This window comes from Convolutriloba macropyga, chromosome 8, assembly GCF_964194025.1.
Source record: "Convolutriloba macropyga chromosome 8, txConMacr16.3, whole genome shotgun sequence".
NCBI lineage: Eukaryota > Metazoa > Xenacoelomorpha > Acoela > Convolutidae > Convolutriloba > Convolutriloba macropyga.
Window position 1 is genome coordinate 20,773,241 of NC_134475.1, and position 20,584 is coordinate 20,793,824.

The following is a 20,584-nucleotide window of genomic DNA, read 5'->3' on the forward strand; positions in this document are numbered from 1 at the left end:
CGGGAATTTATTTTAAACTAAGGCGACTGATATTGAACAAATTATGATTTTAACAGAAATTAAATTGAATTAACAAATAATTGAAATAACATTAGCCACTCGTTTGAAAAAAAAAATGATTTACAAGTGATTAGTACGAAATTACGATACACTGATTAGAAGAACACGATGCCAGTTCTAAATTGAACTAAAGAAATTTTAAAATCTAATGCAAAGATTTACGGAACTTCCGAAATGCCAAATAAAAAAATAAATGCAATTCATGAAAATGATTTTTAAAAATCTCGAGGCTAAAAAAATAGATAACCGGATAGTACAGATTGGAGCATAATATTGGAGAAAAAAGTAGAGAAAGAGTAATAATGACAGAAATTCGTGTCAGATATACTAGAGAAAAGATACAAGAGTCAGTAATTACAAATCGTGCGAGCACCAAAATGCTGAAAGCTTGTGTAAAGCTCCTTTTTCGGGGCTTCAATATTCATATCTTTGATTTGATTTTTAGGTGCATCACAGAATTTGTTCACAGCGCCTGCTCATGTACCACGTTTCATAAGTCAGACGCCCCCACATTTGATACCCTTTACTCAATAGTTCTTGTTCGCTGTCAGTTGGGCTTCTGTGAGCAAGTGGCATCGAGTTGAAGAAGTCAAGTTTTCCTAAAAGATACCTTTTCTGGGCTCTAATTCGGTCTACCCCGTCATAAGGGTACATGAAAGCGGTTACGAACAGCCCGGGTTCGGTCCCCTCTGCAAACCAATCGACAACTTTTTCGAAAACTCCGTCATTCAAATACCCCAGTGAGTTGATAGTTGATATGTTAGCTTCTCGACACTTTTGACGAAGTAGTATCTCAATTTTTGGTGACATGTCGTTGAAGTCAATGGTAACGATTTCGTCGTAAATGCCAGCATCCTTTCCGTACTGGAGGGCATTTTCACTAGAGTCGCAACCAAATGTTTTCACGGGAAACAGAAGTGGTTTGTGAATATTGTACAGGTTTCCTGGTGTTCCCCACATTTTGGCAAAATCCTAAAAATGGACTTCTGCAAGAACCAGAAAGAATGCTGTCCTGGGAGAAACGAGAAACAATGAAACGATCGGTTGACAGCAGTAGAAAACGAATCTACGGTTGACCAGTTAGTTAAAAAAAAGGTTTAGTTAACATGTGTCTTTGATTTCTGTAGTTGTTAGTAGCTCCAATATACAAAAACCAACAGTAGTATCTATATTGGCAACAAAATTGCTCACCAATATGAATTGGGCGCAGCAGTACACCGCTTTGCAATTTTTTTTAATGGTTCAGCCTAGTCGTGATTCAATACATTCACATTTCGATACCCCCGAACACCGAATTTACAAGACTTTGTTAATATTACTGTATAGGGTTTCTTCGGATATTTGATTTATTGTGCAGTTGACTTATTGGACCATTTTTTTATCATGTTGAGTTATTTGGACGACTGAGTTTTGATACTCATAATTAATAGTTTCACTTCGTGAGCGGATCGTTTCAATCCATTATCAACTCGGTACTCCAAAAAGCAATAGTCTAATCTACCCTTGAAGTGCATTATAAACTTCGTGCACAATTGCGTTATAGCTAATCACTTGTCTTTAAGAACTGCAGACGAGAAGGCGAAAACTGAAAACAAGTTGTTCAGGTCCTGACTCAGTTTTGAAGCCCGTGGCCGTTTGTGCCCCGTAAATATCGACAGGTGGAAAAACAACAACCCATTTTTAAAATTAGCACAAGCGTCGGGTGCATAAAAGCTATTTCCGCTAAGCCTTGTGGGTGGGAATAGATCCGTATTGTTATACGCTAACTGTACCTGTTTGTTAAATGCACGAGTGTTCAGGAGAGTTTCAGCTCCATAGCCAGAGAGAATGTCAACCATTTGAAGCGGTTTATTCATTTGTCTTTGCCACTTTTTCAACAGTTCCTCACTCAACACACTCTCAACGTAGTGGCTCGCCATGTCGAACCTTTCATCTGCCCCCAGTTTACGCATGCACTAAAAATTGTTTTTTTGGTAACATTGGAATTTTTTTGACAATTTTTGGAAAATATGTCAATGTTTGGAATCTTTGAACTCTTTTTTAGCATTTTTTTTTATCAGTAGAAGAGGATGGCACGTTAATTTACATAAGCCTCCAATGCGAAATAAAAAAAAGTTCACTCGTTTTATAATTCAGTTTTTTTTCAATAGCATTATTAATTTTCAAAACAAGAACCAGTCTTTTTGTTTCTGTTTTTGAAAATGTGTCCATACATATTTTCCACGTTCTAGCATGTATCAGTGTGGTATTCTTCTTAAACTTGAAGTTTCTTTCAATTTGCTTTTGTTATTTGCTTAAAAAATTAAAGATTTTAGCCCTTTTCGATTTTTTGGTTCTTGATGTTTTTGGTTTGCAGGTAATTTCTTTTAATATAGTGCAGCACTGAAAATTTGCTAAAAAATCGTTTAAAGTTTTGACTGATTATCAGCTGCGAATATTCTCCCTGCCTCGGTTTTGATGTTGAACGATTTTTTGCCTTCGCTTACTGTTCTGTTTTATTTGTATTTGATATTTTTGTGTTCCCGCAACAGTTTCTTCCCAATTTGTATATGATATCTTCCTATGATATCCGTCCATGATATCTGCCCATGATTTACCTATGATATCTGATATAGGGAATAGAATACTTTATTTTTTTTTCTTATTGCCTATGACTCCATATCAAAAAAATGTATTTTTTCTTGAGTCCTAGTTTTTAGTATTCTTTTTTGAAAAATATAGTTTCTGAGAAAATTGTCTGCCTCATGCTTTCACAATGAGTCTTTGAGTCCCAGAGTGGATGGCTGAGATCTGGTTTTTCTCGAGACTAGTATCTATATAACTACTCGAGGTTTATCATGAAAATTTGTAGCTATGTCAGTTTTTTGAGACTTTCAGTATATGAACATGCAAAGAATTTTGGTCATTTTTAACGTTGTCAATTGTTTTCAGGAAGATCAAGTTTTGATATATCAAGTTTTCAGAGAGTTTTTGAAGTCAAAATTAGGTTATATGTTTTAATTAGGTGCCGCGTTTTTAGTGTTACTGAATTGTTTTCATTCTAACCTGTTCCAATGATGACACTGTTCAATTTTTCCTCGATATGACGGGAAAGTAAGTTTTACCAATTTTTTGATCAAATCAGATGAGGTAAAGAGTTTAATTAAGAAAAAAGTTAACAGTTTCGGTCGCAATTAAGATTTTTTGTGAGCATCCGACGCTTCAAGTTACTTCCGGAATTCTTCCTGCTATGTTTGTTATTTCTTTAAGATTTATGTTACGACCATATGACATCACAGTCACTTCAATTCTGTTTTTTTTTGTTTTTTGATCATTCGCTCATACGAAACGAAGTGCGTTTGGGGCGTCATTTTTCACTCTAAGTGGAGCGAGTTTTTCTTCATTTACGTAATTAACTTGCCCCTCTCAAAAATGGCCTCGTGACTCTAAAACTGACTTTTCTTTACTTTAAATCCAAGAGATAAGGTCAAAAAAGTGTGTGCACTCTAACTTAAGATTATTTAAGCACATCTAATAGAAGCAGCAATAACTTAAACAGATTCTTAATCAACATGAAAAGAGCATCTTTTTTGGTCTGTTTTTTGAGACTTCAAATAAACTAATTTGGCGTGTTTTTTATGAAATTTAGTGTTGTTGTGTTCTAACAATTTAAGTTTTGCGTGCACCTCCCCATAGGCCGAAACCTCAGGTATTTAGTCGTCAGACCTTAAGAGGAATGAACTCCAAGCCATGAAGACCAGAGCATCGGTGCAAAGACCATCTGCGGTCTAGCTCTCTGATGAATTGAGTCCCGTAAGGAGCCTCAAGTCGCCTTGAATTTGAATTTTGGTCATCTCTAAGCCTGTTGATGATTTGGCACAGTGCGTGAGGGCTTCAAGAAACCTCAAGACCATCTTTCGGGACATCAGAGCAGACATGAAGTGTATTCACTCTTTATCAATTTCACCTCTGCGATCACAGTTGAAATACTACTCTGTGAAGTTTATTTCTGCATTTTTCACTGCATCTAATTTGTTTGGACCCTACACAGTGTTTCTTAATAAGTGGTCTTCTCTTCAGATACTAATTCTGCGCAGGGACAACACACAACTTTCTCTTCCACTACCAACCACCTTCCGGTCACACAGTGTAGCATTCATCTCTTGTTCACTCATGCAACACCTTACTAACCCTGCTTTCGTTTGCTAATACTCACAGAGCTTTTAAGTTGATGCGCTTGTTGAGTTCCCAAGAGACTTTAATTGAAGTCTATCCAAATCACTGCTAATTGATCAAAACTTCATCTACTAGTCTCGATTTCACTTTCGTTACTCTGTTGACTTTCGAATTGGTTAACTTTGACCACCTTTCGCTAATTGGAGACATTTCTAACAGGTAGAAGTCGGCGAGACAACTACAAGAGCCACTTTCTTCACAGGGTCCCGCCAACAACCAGTTTTGCTCCCTTCTTTGAAGGGCACTATTCCAAATTCTGCCTCAACTCCTTCATCTCAGGCTCTTGCCTGCGCCTATGAGTATCAGAGTGGCAGGAATTCAGAAGCGAATTTGTTTTGAGTCCGAGATGGCTTGCTCAGGGCACAATCCTCAGACTATCCGCATAGCTAACTACCGCCAACTGAGCTGGCAGTCATTACCTGATGGCACCACGTAGAGTTTACGGATCACGTCTACACCCTGGGTTACTAATCCGCCTCTAAAATTTTTCGTCTCAGCAATGTGCTTCCATGTCGCCCACGTTTTGCGTAAATAATTGCACACCTTGCATTCAAAATTGAAGAAAACTTAGCTGAAATTGAATTATATCTTCAGTAATTTCTGACGTTAGTTGATTTTTAAAGTTATAAACTGAAGGGATATGATTTTTGTCTTCCTTTTTAATAAACGGTATGAAAATCATGTTCAGTTTTGAATAGCCATGATCGCTTATTATTGATACACAAGTTTTAATCAAAAATAAATGACTGATCTGTTAAGTATGATTCAAAAAACTTATGACTGATATCTTTTACACAACTTCTAAATATGGAATCTTAAGTAATTTCAAACTAGCATCGTCTGAAAAGTTTTAATAAGAGATTTGCGTCAAAAAATGGAAATCAAACGAGCAAAAGATAACAACGAGAAAATGACACAAAATTAAAACTGAGGAAATTTTGTCTGTTTTGGTAACTTCCTCATATATTAACCACAAATACATGTTCAACTTTCCTTTATGCAGCATGAAAACATTGATTGTCGAAATGAGAAAAAATAAACTAACTTTTCTTTTTTTATCGTTAAAACGCGCCAGCTAATTTCGTTCACTAAACTAAATAATCCAAATAACTTTCAAATGTCAAGATTGTTCAGTTTAAGTTCCCACTGTTAAATTATATCATAAAAACTCAAGAGCAGCATCAAAAATTTTGTAGATTTACCAAAAGAGTCGAAATAAAATGACGGTTGGTAATACTAAAGAGCTACTCAACTCTTTGTAATACATTTTTGCTCTCAAAAAGAAAATTAGTGTCCTTTACTGATTCCAGTCAGTGAGACTTGAGCATACCTTGTGCGGTGTTCCGCCTTCAGTCATTATTGAAAGTGTGGTGTTGGTGGTGCTGACATACCTGACACAATAAAATTCCTACAATAAACGTTAAGAAAATTTTTTAATGATAAAATTTCTTCACCGCTGCTTAAACAGTACAGCTCGCTAAAAAATACTTTTAAAATTCTAATACTTTATTTTTTTTTCTTATTGCCTATGACTCCATATCAAAAAAATGTATTTTTTCTTGAGTCCTAGTTTTTAGTATTCTTTTTTGAAAAATATAGTTTCTGAGAAAATTGTCTGCCTCATGCTTTCACAATGAGTCTTTGAGTCCCAGAGTGGATGGCTGTGATCTGGGTTTTCTCGAAACTAGTATCTATATAACTACTCGAGGTTTATCATGAAAATTTGTAGCTAGTTCAGTTTTTGGCCATTTTTAACGTTGTCAATTGCTTTCAAGAATATCAAGTTTTGATATATCAAGTTTTCAGAGAGTTTTTGAAGTCAAAATTAGGTTTTACGTTTTAATTAGGTGCAGCGTTTTTTAGTGTTACTGAATTGTTTTCATTCTAACCCGTTCCAATAATGACACTGTTCAATTTTTCCTCGATATGACGGGAATGTAAATTTTACCAATTTTTTGATCAAATCAGATGAGGTAAAGAGTTTAATTAAGAAAAAAGTTAACAGTTTCGCTCGCAAGTAAGATTTTTTGTGAGCATCCGACGCTTCAAGTTACTTCCGGAATTCTTCCTGCTATGTTTGTTATTTCTTTAAGATTTATGTTACGACCATATGACATCACACTCACTTCAATTCTGTTTTTTTTTGTTTTTTGATCTTTCGCTCATACAGAAACGAAGTGCCTTTGGGGCGTCATTTTTCACTCTAAGTGGAGCGAGTTTTTCTTCATTTATGTATCTAACTTGCCGCTCTCAAAAATGGCTTTGTGACTCTAAAACTGACTTTTCTTTACTTTAAATCAAAGAGATAAGGTCAAATGATTGAGTGCACTCTAACTTAAGATTATATAAGCACATCTAATAGAAGCAGCAATAAGTTAAACAGATTCTTAATCAAAATGAAAAGAACATGTTTTTGGTCTGTTTTTTGAGACTTCAAATAAACTAATTTGGCGTGTTTTTTTATGAAATTTAGTGTTGTTGTGTTCTAACAATTTACGTTTTGCGTGCACCTCCCCATTGGCCGAAACCTCAGGTATTTAGTCATCAGACCTTAAGAGGAATGAATTCCAAGCCATGAAGACCAGAGCATCGGTGCAAAGACCATCTGCGGTCTAGCTCTTTGATGAGTTGAGTCCCGTAAGGAGCCTCAAGTCTCCTTGAATTTGAATTTTGGTCATCTCTAAGCCTGTTGATGATTTGGCACAGTGCGTGAGGGCTTCAAGAAACCTCAAGACCATCTTTCGGGACATCAGAGCAGACATGAAGTGTATTCACTCTTTATCAATTTCACCTCTGCGATCACAGTTGAAACACTACTCTGTGAAGTTTATTTCTGCGATTTTCACTGCATCTAGAAAACTTAGCTGAAATTGAATTATATCTTCAGTAATTTCTGACGTTAGTTGATTTTTAAAGTTATAAACTGAAGGGATATGATTTTTGTCTTCCTTTTTAATAAACGGTATGAAAATCATGTTCAGTTTTGAATAGCCATGATCGCTTATTATTGATACACAAGTTTTAATCAAAAATAAATGACTGATCTGTTAAGTATGATTCAAAAAACTTATGACTGATATCTTTTACACAACTTCTAAATATGGAATCTTAAGTAATTTCAAACTAGCATCGTCTGAAAAGTTTTAATAAGAGATTTGCGTCAAAAAATGGAAATCAAACGAGCAAAAGATAACAACGAGAAAATGACACAAAATTAAAACTGAGGAAATTTTGTCTGTTTTGGTAACTTCCTCATATATTAACCACAAATACATGTTCAACTTTCCTTTATGCAGCATGAAAACATTGATTGTCGAAATGAGAAAAAATAAACTAACTTTTCTTTTTTTATCGTTAAAACGCGCCAGCTAATTGCGTTCACTAAACTAAATAATCCAAATAACTTTCAAATGTCAAATTTGTTCAGTTTAAGTTCCCACTCTTAAATTATATCATAAAAACTCAAGAGCAGCATCAAAAATTTTGTAGATTTACCAAGAGAGTCAAAATAAAATGACGGTTGGTAATACTAAAGAGCTACTCAACTCTTTGTAATACATTTTTGCTCTCAAAAAGAAAATTAGTGTCCTTTACTGATTCCAGTCAGTGAGACTTGAGCATACCTTGTGCGGTGTTCCGCCTTCAGTTATTTTTGAAAGTGTGGTGTTGGTGGTGCTGACATACCTGACACAACAAAATTCCTACAATAAACGTTAAGAAAATTTTTTAATGATAACATTTCTTCACCGCTGCTTAAACAGTACAGCTCGCTAAAAAATACTTTTAAAATTCTATCTATTAGAGAAAAAACTATTTAGACTAGTTAACCGAAACTGCAGCAACTGAAAGAAATCAAGCATTGTATGAGTTCTTAAGGCTTGTTTAGACGATTTTATAAGAGACTTTTCAAAACACTTTTTACAGTAATTCAAAGAACCTTTCTTAAAACGTTGAAATAATATATTTCTTATAATTTATGAATTTATGGATTATTGAAACCAGTAACTAGGTTCGATCAAAAAACGAATTTGAATATGTTCTTATAATCAGAAGATGACAATTTGGGCGCAGTATGTACGTCAGCTGTTTAGCATAAAAATACTCTTAAAATTCTCAAGTAAATAGAAAAGAATTCGAATTAATTTCACTGAGCCATATTCATGCCAGATAGAATCATTTAGAAATAATGCCATCATTTAAAGGCTTCAATTTATATATGCATTACAATTGAACTTAGCGTCCGTGATTAGTTAGCTTAGCGTACATGATAACTTATCGTATTTGAAAAGTCAAAAAGTGACTGAATCAAAAATTTTCTGAGAACTATCATCTTCAACTAAATTGTTTTCTGTTTCGAAGTGCATCTTGCGTGCGAGCAACCGAGGAGGTAAGAAGCATAAACGAAATCAGGATCAGCGGCTCTCCGATCGCATCGATCGATGGAATGCGGGTGAATATGCAAACATTTGGACAGAAGCCTTGGCAATGAAACAAGAGAAGAAAAAAATCCACAAACGGAATAGAGGAATTAGCCAGCAGAGCTAAAAGTCTATGTTTGCAAGGTCAATTTGGTCGCGCCGCAAAAATCCTGTCATCTGAGGGACTTGCGCCTAATAGCAGAGCTACTCTGAAAGCACTAGAAGAGCTACATCCCAAAGAAGCGCCTCCAACTTTGCTCCAACCAGACAGTGTTGCTTCAAGTGCATATCAATTTAGCGATAACATAGTTTTTGAACAATTGAAAACGTTCAGCAAGTACACTGCAGCTGGTCCCTCCAAGATGTATCCAGAGCATCTACTGCACGCAGTAGAGTGTACTCCTCCCGACCACTCTGAATCCGCCCTTAAAGCAATAACAAGGTTTGTAAATACAGGAAGCAGGGGTAAATTCCCTTCATTTGTTTCAAAAGCCCTCTGCAGCGCATCGCTCACCGCTCTATCCAAAAAGAAAGGAGGAGTAAGTCCAATAGCTGTCAGTGAAATCCTGAGACGCCTTATTGCGAAATGTTTAGTGAAAGAAGCAAAATCAGAAGCAATTGAGTTGTTCGATTCCATTCAGCTAGGGGTTGGAGTCAACGGAGGTGCGGAAGCATTTATCCACTCTGCGAAAATCACCCACGAAAAGATCCTCAACGCTGATTCTAATGAAGGTGTGCTTCAGATTGATTTCCGAAATGCCTTTTATTCGGTTAAGCGTTCACACTTACTGCAAGCAGCATGCGATTTCATACCAGGTATTGCAGCCTTCACATATTTTTGCTACTTTTAGCATGTGCCACTACTGTATAATAACGCCAGTCTTCAAAGTGAATCGGGTGTTCATCAAGGAGATCCCCTGGGTCCACTTCTCTTTTCGCTGACGTTATGGCCTGTTATAGAAAAAATAAGAGACGCGGTTCCAAATCTTACCCAGCGCACTTGGTATTTGGACGATGGTTTCGTTGCAGGTTCAGAAGATCAAATCCGAAATACGCTCGATATCTTAGCTATTGAAGGTCCAAAAAGGGGTCTGTATTTGAGGAAAGACAGGTGCGAACTCTGGTCAATCGTAGATCTACCCTCAGTTGATCGAGAAGTTACAAGAAATATGGGCAATGGTTTTGAATTACTAGGTGCTGCAGTCGGATCACCAGATTTTGTTTCTTCTTGCCTGCAGAAACGTGTTCAGAAGGTTGTGTCGCTCTTGGAAAATTTGAGTTATCTGGATGATCCTCAATGTGCTCTCGGCATACTTCGTTATTGCCTAGGGACACCAAAGTTAGTCTACTCTCTACGCACTAACGAGCCGACAAGACATCTGATCGATGTTTTAAAAGTCTTCGATTCCAACCAACGGGATGCGTTAGATCAAATAATAGGTACTGTCACCTGTGACAATGTGTGGATGCAGTCAACCTTGCCAATAAACATTTCTGGCCTCGGAGTGCGACAATCGCAAGAGCAATACAGAGCCGCATATGTGGGCTCAGTGTTAGCATCTGATGACTTGGTTTAGAAAATTACAAACCAGCGCGCGTCAGACAGTAGAGTTGTTAAGGAACTGTATGCAAGCCTTGAACCTTTCAACTTGAATTCCTACACACAGAAGAAAATTCAAGAAGCTGTAGATACTGAAAAATTTTCTGAGCTGTTAAGAAATCAGTCGTCAAACAGAGAGAAAGCAAGACTGCAATCACTCATTCCGGCGCATGGCTTGCGGCACCTGCAGTTCCTGCCTTAGGTCTCGATCTGAGTCCCAGTGAATTTCAAATTAGTGTCAAATACAGACTAGGTATTGCAGTTTACGAAGATGAAAGAAAATGCCCTTGCTGCAGGTCTTGGACCCTTGACGTTTTTGGTGACCACGCCGTCATCTGTCCCGGAAGAGGGGATGCAATTTCTCGGCATGACAGGATTCGTGACCGTTTTGCTTCAGCTTGCTCAGCAGCTAACTTGTCCCCAGGCATCGAAAAACGGAACCTTGTTGCAGGAAACGGTTCTCGCCCTGGCGACATATTTCTGCCTTCATTGAAATCAGGTCGTCCAGCTGCTCTAGACTTCACCGTAACTTCTCCACTGCAACCAAACATTACAAATCATGCGGCAGAGAAGTCTGGTTACGCGATTGAACCAGCCGAAGAGCGAATGTATGCACAACACGAAAAAATTGCTCTGAGCAAGGAATTTTGTTTGTTCTTCTTGCTGTTGAGTCATTGGGTGGTCTGTCAGTTACTCTCCAGAAAGCGTTAAAGCGCATAGCTCTGTTAGCTGACAGTAGGAATTATCAGTCGAAGGGACATGCTATCGCTTTTGATAGATTGGCTCAGTCAGTTTCCGTTGTGATTGTACGAGGATCGGCTACAATGTTGCTTGCACGAGTCCCGTAACCCCAGCTTTCGCAATATTTTTGGACAAATTCTATTGTGGGCAAACATTGTGATCTCCAAGAAGAGTGGAGTCTTTCGAGAAGTGTCGCCCAATGAGAGGGGACCTTCGTTTTTGTAAATATTGTCTCACCCAATGAGCGGGGAGAACATAAATAATTTTCAAGTGTTCAATGAAGACTGAAACGAGAAGAATTCTGAAACTTAAGGTGAACAGGACTGATGTTATAGAAAGCGATTGAGAAGAATGAAGAAATCTTCAACCAAAAACACACTTATTTGAACCCTTAATGAGCAAAAACTTTTGATTCCGAATCAAAGTTTGATAACAAAGGTTTGTATTAATTCACGATTTAGACAATCCTCAACAATTTCTCGAGAAGTTTCAAAATGGCTCATGAAAAATTTCAAAATGATTCATCAGAATTATTCAACTTCTAAGTGCTTTTCATTGATAATGTTTTATCTTTTCAATGACATTTTTTGTTCTTTTTCTCAAATGACGTCAATCGGAGAATAATTTACCGAACAACAAAACTAAGAGTGGTATATATACTTTGACTCCCATTTCATTGAGGATTGGAACATGAAAAGAGCAAATACAAAATCGAACTATTGCAACCTGTCACAAACCCTTTCTAAATGATTAAATTGATTCTCTCGTGTTAATTTAATCAAATTGGCACTTTTTCATGGTTTAAAACTCTTTGTCACACTTGTCCATGCATCACTGTTGTAGACTTATTTCCAAAAAAATAATTATGGATACAAAAATTGGGTGGGTCAGAAACTACCCATATTACGGACTGCAAGTTCTATCAAACTACTAATGGGAATTAAACAAAAACAAAGTTACGCTAACTACATGCTCCAAATTGTTTGCAATGGTTACGTCTACCCATGAAAACGAGTAGCAAAATTTATGCTAATTAGATTTATTTCCAAAATTGGGCAATACTAATTAAGGACTAAGAAAAAATTTGGTTGGGTTAGAAACTGCCCATAATACGGACTGCAAGAACACCAAATTCTAAATTGGGTCTTATCAAACTACTAATAGGAATTGAGCGAACGATTAACAAATTTTGAGCTTTTTTGTTCCGACCCCTCTTGAGGGGGGAGGAACTATATACTCAAATGGGTTTTTTTTGTTCAGTCAATTTTGGCCGATCGATATATTCATCGTAGAGAGTTGAGACTGGTATCACTAGAAAGTTTGTCCAGCGTAGAATATGGAATCAAAAAGTTTTTTTTTGATTTTCATTTTTGACAGGGAGATATCGAGGTTTAAACTTTCGAGAAAAAAGTGTGAATTCCGTTGATTTCATTCACTTTTTTCGGAATTTTTGACTAAAATTTCGCCAATTTTGATAAAATTTTAAAAAATTTTCGGGAAAAGGTTGTTGATTTTACGTTTAAAGACAAAATATATTGTCAGCTAATTTCATTGAATTTTTTGTCACAAATTCATCAAAAAAAAGCACGAAATAAGTGTCTTTAGTCCACTCTGATTAAATTTACAGGAAGTGCACACCCAAACACCACTAACACATTCTTTGTAGACTGAAAAAGGGTATAATTCCACTTCAAATTCGGCTGAAAGTGCTCTGTAAATAAAACTTTGCCGTTTTTTGCTAACTTTATTCGTTGATTATCAAAAACGCAGCATTTAATTTTGAATTTTTAACTAACAATATATCTATATCAATGACATTCCCAAAATAAATATTCTTCATGGACAATCAGCATTAGCAGGATTAGTTCTGTACCAATCTTGGACCGTTACAATCCGGAAATAATTCGGATTGTCATCAGTCGGTTTTTTATTAAAAAAATTCGATCTTTTTTATATTAATTAAATACCAAACATTTCAAATCAAAGCTCACTAGTGATAGGTCCTATTGGCTTCCTGCTTAGCTCAAAATTAATATATCTAGTTAATCGCTTGAAAGCTTATTGTCGTTTTGACTTTTAAATTGTTTAAGTTTTAAATAAAAAATGATTATTGAACTTTGCCTCCATTTTTCTCTTAATTTGTCAACTGTTAGCTTAGTGTCAGCAATCAAAGAGTGCTCCTTCTTTTTGCTGAAATCAAATTTAGTTTTTAATGCGGTTTTACGACTTAAGTTATGGTTTTCTGGTTTTGATTCTACTATATTTCTCAATTTTTTTTAATTTTTAGGTATTTGCCCATTTTTCATGTTTTCTAGTTTTGTCAAATTATCACGTTACTGTCATTTCATATATCACATTTTTAGCGTTCAAAATAACTCACAATTGATAATATTTAAATCCTTAAAGATATAGATTGTGGTTCTTTACCGCATCGACAATACTTTCTCGAAGAATTTAATTGAATTTTGTAATTTTGTCTTTAACTGTCGTTTTTTCTTTGTCTTTTTAGTCGTATTTAATTTCTTGTACAATGACCCGGTTTTATTGTCTCCTCCTGGAAGAGTTAATGGGCCGATGTTCTGATATTAGAAGATAGATAATGGCTTTCATGACTTGAAAACAATTGTTTTCCAAAATGAAAAAAAAAACATTTCAACTTCGCAATTTTGTTCATTTTATTGTCTGTTTGTTAACTGGTCTCGTTAATTAAAGACTAAAGATGATATTTTGTCAAGTCAAAGTGTCAAAAGGGATTGGTGTTGCAAAATCTAATGTTTTAAAAGAATTCGTTAAGACTTTACTGTCTTCGACACTGGTTTTTCACAAGAAAAAGTAAAATAATTTTCGATTTTTTTGTCATATTTGACGTTCTTTTTGTACACATAAGACATGTTCTGGATAATTATAGATCTCTAGGGCTGCCTCTGGAAGAAAAAACGAATCTATTCAATTTTTTCATTTTGTAATTAATGGCTTTCATGTCTTTGGAAACAATTTTTTTTTCGATAAAAACAAGTATTACATAATCTTGTTTTTTTTTCTTTTTGGTCTAATTGTTACCTATTTTCATTAATGAGAGGTCACATAATACATTCAAGGGAATGTGTCTAAAGGGACTAATGTCATAGAATCTAACGCTTTAAGAGAATTCGTTTTGATTTTACCGGCTTCCACACGGGTTTTTCACAAGAAAAAGTAAATGAATTTTTGATTTTTGTCATAATTGACGTTCTTTTTGTAGACGTAAGACATATTCTGGATAATTGCAGATCTCAAGTGCTTCTCTTGGAAGAAAGGACGAACCTATTCAAATTTTTCATTTTGTAATTAATGGCTTTCATGTCTTTGGAAATAAATTTTTTTTCGAAAAAAACAAGTATTACATAATTTTGCATTTTTTGTCTAATGGTTTCTTATTTTCATTAATGAACGGCCACATAATACATTATTAGTGTTCAATTGAACATGTTTTTGGGGCCAAAATATGGCTTTACGGCTTCCAAAGCATTTTCTGTCATGATTTAAATGATTTTTAGTTTATTGTCTATTTGTTGTTCTTTTTGCAACTGCAAAAAAATTGAATACCAAGAGTTTTTAATTCCCTTCTATAGAAGCTTTAGTAATTGTAAATCTATGGGATATTTTAGTTCCTAATGATTTTCATTACTTTGAAATTGATTGTTTTTTTAAAAAAAATTCAGCGAATTTTCTAACTTTAAAGTTTCTGTTCTTTTTTTGTCTAATCGTTACCAATTTATTATCAACTGGTGAATAACAATTTTTTTGCGAATTACAAGTTTTTTTTGTTTATTTTTGGTTTCATCTGACGCTATTTTGACTTTGTTATTAAGTTTTGTTTTTTAAAACGGCCTTAAATTTTTTGACGTAATTAATGTTTGTTGTTGTTGTTTGATTTTGCCGTTCGCCTTCGCTCGCTTTCTTAATATCGGCATATCTCATCAATCTAAGGCATCATTTTTTACTCCACTGATTTATTTGCTTCGGAGGCTGTCTTTTCGTTCATACACCAGTTTTTTTTTAAAAATACTTGAATTTTTTGTGTTTTTCTATCTGTCCTCATTTGGTAGACAATTATAAAATTATACCAAAATTGTGGATGAGCGGGGTCGGAACCTTATGTGCGCTCGCACATTACCGAGCCGCCTTGTTACTTAAGTCGTTGATTGACATGTTATATTTTCATCCTGAACAAAGTGTTAAAAGTGAAAACTGGTCACACAACGATATATGTCACATCACATTTGTTCATATGAAATCTCAAAAGCAGTAACAAAAACTTTGACCATGCAATGCGGGCTCTTGACTTTATTGTGAATGCAGTCTATTTACCTCAATTTTGTTAGTTAATCATAAAAAAACTGTTAGCAGGTACCTGAAGTTTCTTTTGTAATTGGCTTTCATTGAACGACAAATTTTCCGACTAATTGCAGTGAAAATATTCCGATTTAAAACTGGCCATATACTGTTGCGCATTTCACGCATTACAAGTATCTGCCATGTTTGAATGGCTTTCTTTACCTCTTACTTGCTTTATACCATAAAGCTCTCTTATTTGCTCTATGGTATAGTTGTTTTCTCTTGTTTGCTTTTATCGCTAAGAATTCCTTTGCCAAATACATAACACTAATAATCTTGTGCCCTTATATGACAATAATCGGTAAAATGCTGCATAAATTAAAGCGTCAGGGTAATGACGCGTCAGGGTAATGACGCAATAGAACAATGAACGCCCGATTGTTGGGAAACTATTGCTTTTTCACGCTATAGAAGCACGCTATAGCTCAGGCGAAAAAGATTTTCTAGGGGTAGTTTTGTCGGTTGAAGTACTTTTTGGTCTCCCGTTTACAGTCATTGCAGATAATATAGCTTTTCTATCAACAATGAAGGAACAAAGTACTGGCGAATCATACAAAGCCAAATCAACACGTTGAAAAAACCTTTTGAGTAAAAAAACATTTTGAAAAAATCGTCTTTCGCCCTTTGATTGAAAAAAAAATCAAATATCCCCTATGTGAAATAGAGGATATTGAATCAACCACATGTTGAATCAACCAACAAAAAACAAAAGTTCAAAATAAATGTTATGAACATTTTGCTGGTGTTGTTACAATTACAAAATATCGCGAATTGCCAATAAACAGTAATGATTCACTTATATAACTCGTTTTCTGCTATTTTTATACGTAAATTGGTTTTTTCCCCTCAAAAGCCAGCAAATACCATCAACCACAACAGCTCGAATTACATTTTCCCCACACCTTTCAGCAATGTGCGTTTGACAAATACAGCCCCCAAGTTTAAACAGTTTTTAAGGGACTTAGAGACATCAAAGCAGGGAAAATCAGAAAATAATATAACTCAAAGATGTAATTTTGAAAGAAGATCCGGCTTGGATCCTAAAAAGTGAACAAAGATGCAGACACCAATCCCTATACGCATTCTTTCTGGTAACACCTACGCAACCGATCACGGTATGTTAGTGTGTGTATGTGTGTATGTAGTTTAGCGGGTAGACATATCCAAACTAATCCAGGGGGCCGTGCTACATGTTATTGATCTATCACATCACGGAAGCTGGGCTATGATTTCACTATTCCAGTACGTATTCTGGCCATAAATGCATATCTTAATGCATAAGATTTCTGGAGTCTGCAAACCCTGAACAGATAATGGTGTGAATTTTGAAATCAGTAATTCTTGCATGCCATTAGAAACTACATGAAAACCGAGAAAAACACAGATGAATGAAGAAATTAAGAAACACGAATAAAGCAAAACGAGTGTGTGAAGAAATGAATGATGAAGATTGATTTCGGTGGTCTAATAATGTATAAAAAAACAACGGAATTGAGTTTTCAACTTGAATTGATAAATTTTCTTTATATTCGGATGCTGAATTTTTCATACTGACCAACAATTATAACGTAGAATAAAATTTTTTATAGAGAACGATGTTAAAAAACATAGATCGTCAGGACTTTAACGGCTTCATCAAAAATGATGTCTAATATTTATAAAATACATAAACATTTCGAAAAACAACATCCTTTATATTAAGGATGCTTATCTTGGTGATCATAGGCCAATCAGAATAGTGGGATAATTATTTCGAACAATCAGAAGGTTTTGGTTTGTTTGAAACTTGCATTTAAACGCAAATAGGTTTTGTCAAAGCTTCTTAAGGAACAGTTCTATATCAATGAAGTATATGCAAACGAGAACTTAAAAAGTATCGCATTTCCATGAACGTTTCGAAAAATTACCTAACAATCCCTTAAAGTATAAAAGTAGAAAATACATTAGAAGAAATAAGTCATACGACAAAATGTTCATACATTAGTTATATGAAACTACAGCTCCATCGGAAAATTATCAACACCAGAAAAATTGGACTTCTGCAGAACGAAACGGCTTGACAATAGAAGAGTCAGTGAACCATTCGGAAGTAGATCCACGCTTTATAGCGCACCCAAACTAAATATATCCGATACCTCTTACAGAAGTTTCATTGGATTTGAAATATGCCCAGAAAAACCAGTCGATGATCAAAAGAGACCTCAAGGGCCTCTATGAGACAATTTTTCAGCTCCTTGATGCATTTTCGCTGAAACTTCACTTCACCCATGACATCAATAATCAAAGAGCAACGATTGTCGGATACAGGGTTTAGAAACGGAATGGCCAGTTTCATACAGAGACAGAACGACACCCACGCCAAGGCCTCGACTTATGAAAAGACTTTAAAAGTCTAGTAGGGGAGGCAATATTGACTATAATTCCATGACTCTTTCTTTGCTTCTGTACATACAGATGCAGAACCGGAGCAAGACTAAATAGCTTTGCACCAGAGCAGTTCAATTTAAGAATCAGTTGGAAAACTGCCAAAAGCCTTAAAAATTTTTTCAAATCTCAAGATAAAGAGTTATTGCAGCTTGAGTATATTGCCACATTACTTGATTCAATGAAACAAGCTAGCTTAAGTGTATTGACCCTAGTCCCACTAGGCATGACAAAGTTTCAGCGTTATTCAGTTTGTTTTCCCTTCCAAAATTATGAGTTATCTTTTTGAAAAAATAATGCAGGTTTTTGGGGGACTTGTGGTTTTTTTCAATCGTAAAAAGCGAAGGAGAATACAGGCTGACTACGTTATATTCAATATTCCACGCAAAATGTTAATGGCAAAAAACAGACTTATGAAAAGACTAATGATGGACCCATGAAAAGACTTGAACTCGCCTTTGTTTGCAAGCATTGTGTCGAGCTTAAGTCCAGCTCAAATTTTGGGTCGAGCCAAAGTCTTTTGTGAAATTTTGGCTCCAGCTAAAGTCTTTTTCAAAAAATCTGAGTCGAGCTAAAGTCCAGAATGTCCTAAAGTCCAGCTAAATTCTTTTCATAGCTCAAATGAGTCGAGTATGGTCTTTTCATAGCACATTTCGGTCGAGCATTGTATTTTCATAAGTCTGTACCTAGACCTGGTCAGACAAACCTGTGGACTGACTTATGCCCAACTTCGCCTCTTTCCGTATGAGAATACAACTGATGAAAAACTTTTAATCACATCAAGGAATTAAAGATTAAATACAGAGATCATGTAAAGATAAGTCACTTACATCAGGACGATAGTTTAGGAGTACCCTGTCTAAGATTCCTTGTCCGACGGCTACTTATGAAAACCAAGTAATCGAAAAACAATTTAATTCCGGGTTAGTAACTAAACAGTCAAAAATGCCAACGACTAGAATTTCTGACCCAATAATTCTTCAGCAACTGGAACCATGTTATCAATCATTCAAAAAACGACGTCAAGCGTCAGACTTTCTTGACTTCGTAGAGCAACGTTTCCGAAAAAAAAATTGAGTTACATCTAAACGACAACAGCTAAACTTCAACGATACAATGGCTTTTTAAAATAACATCAGAAAAGATAATTTTTATATCATTAAAAAGTCAGTGAACCATGAAGCCCAAGCTGAAAATCCACAGCCCCAACAAATGGGTTCAGGATTTGTTCTCCTAGCTGTTTTTCATCCTGGCCCGAATATCACTCCTTTTTTGCGTACCATTCTGTCTGGAACGCAAAAAAAAATCAAATTTGACAACATAAAACGAAATTAAACTCCAAAAAAAACTAAACGAAATAAAAATTGAATTCTCAATCGTTAGATTGGTTTTAAAACGGTGGTGCTGTGCTTTAAGTTACTATTCGATTATTGCTGTTGGAAGTGTACTTTGTGGTTCGGAAATACGATTTGAAATATATTTAACCTAAAGATCATACAGTCGCCTAACTTTCAGTTCATATGATTAAGTTTTGTGATATATTCTCCCTCCGTTTATAAAGACATATTGTATTCATAACTTGTGTTCCACAATCATATAACTGAAATCTTTTTTATCATTCTCTCAGTTCAGTTGTCTCATTCTAGTCTCTTTTTGATAGTGAGGGGTGATCACTTAAAACCGAAAAATTTGTTGCTATTGTTAACGAGATAAAATAAGAAATTGCGGAAAAAATTGCGTTTAGAAAATTAATAATCGGGCACCAAAAACTAATCTTCAAGGAAAGAGTATAACGAGCGTGAACAAACTCACCCCCTGTGGTGGTAAGGATGCACAGATTATGAAATCCCATTATGATTCAAGACCTATATACTCACAATTTCGTAGTACAGCGAGCTGTCTTTGTAATTATAGAAGTCCATGAAATCTTTCTTCTTGTCAATTAAATCAGACATTTCGTTGGTTTGCAGATTCAATCAAAGTGAACTCTTTTCGGTTCGTGAAGATCTCAACTTTTGTTTACCTTTTTAGAAAGTCCGACTACAGTAGCAAAGTTTTCGTAACGTTAATTTTCTTTAATTATATTCGTACTGAAGTAACACAATAATCTTTTGATCAGCTGAATTACTTAAGCATGCAAAATGATATAAAAAACAGAGCGAATTGTCTCAGAACGAACAGAAGGAATAACTGTAGAAAGAACAGACCAATTTTATCTTTATTGGTTGCGTATCTTCATTTAAATACGAGTAACGATACTGGTAACGTATCTTTATTTAAATACGAGCAAATGTTTTAATTTTTTCATATACTGGAGCACCTGTATACCTGTTTTTACAAGTTCTCACTATTTCCAAAAATGAACTGGTTTTTTTCAGTTCATTGAACTCATAAGATAGTTTAGACCTGATAGAAACGTATTTGAATAGTTCAAAATTAACAAAGTGATAAACTTATAACTCACAATAAGGCTCCATTATATGCGAGTGTAACCCTTGCTATCCACACCATTTGCAAACAATTTAGCCCAAAAATCCAAATATTATTCCATATTTTGATCAAGTCAAAAGCAGAAAGTGTTGAGAGATTTTGAAACCATTTACATTGTCAATTAATTGCTCTCAAGGAATTAAAGTGAAAAATTTGGTCCACGACGGTTTTGTTAAACATTTCATCTCACCACACAAAACACGCCCGAATACTGAGAACTGTAAAAAAAACCTATGAACTAAAAACATCTCCCTAAAAT

The 20,584-nt window shown here is 35.2% G+C and overlaps 1 protein-coding gene across 1 annotated transcript; it reads right to left on the reverse strand.

Annotated features, from left to right (window-relative positions):
* Positions 1–297: 297 nt before the first annotated feature.
* Positions 298–19,811, reverse strand: LOC142343997 (uncharacterized). The gene is made up of 3 exons (XM_075395430.1): positions 19,713–19,811; positions 1,833–2,015; positions 298–1,032 (listed from the first exon to the last, which is right to left on the reverse strand). Exons 1-3 carry the CDS (start codon positions 19,788–19,790, stop codon positions 511–513), a joined length of 783 nt encoding a protein of 260 aa, XP_075251545.1. The 5' UTR covers positions 19,791–19,811; the 3' UTR covers positions 298–510.
* Between the last annotated feature and the right edge of the window lie 773 nt (positions 19,812–20,584).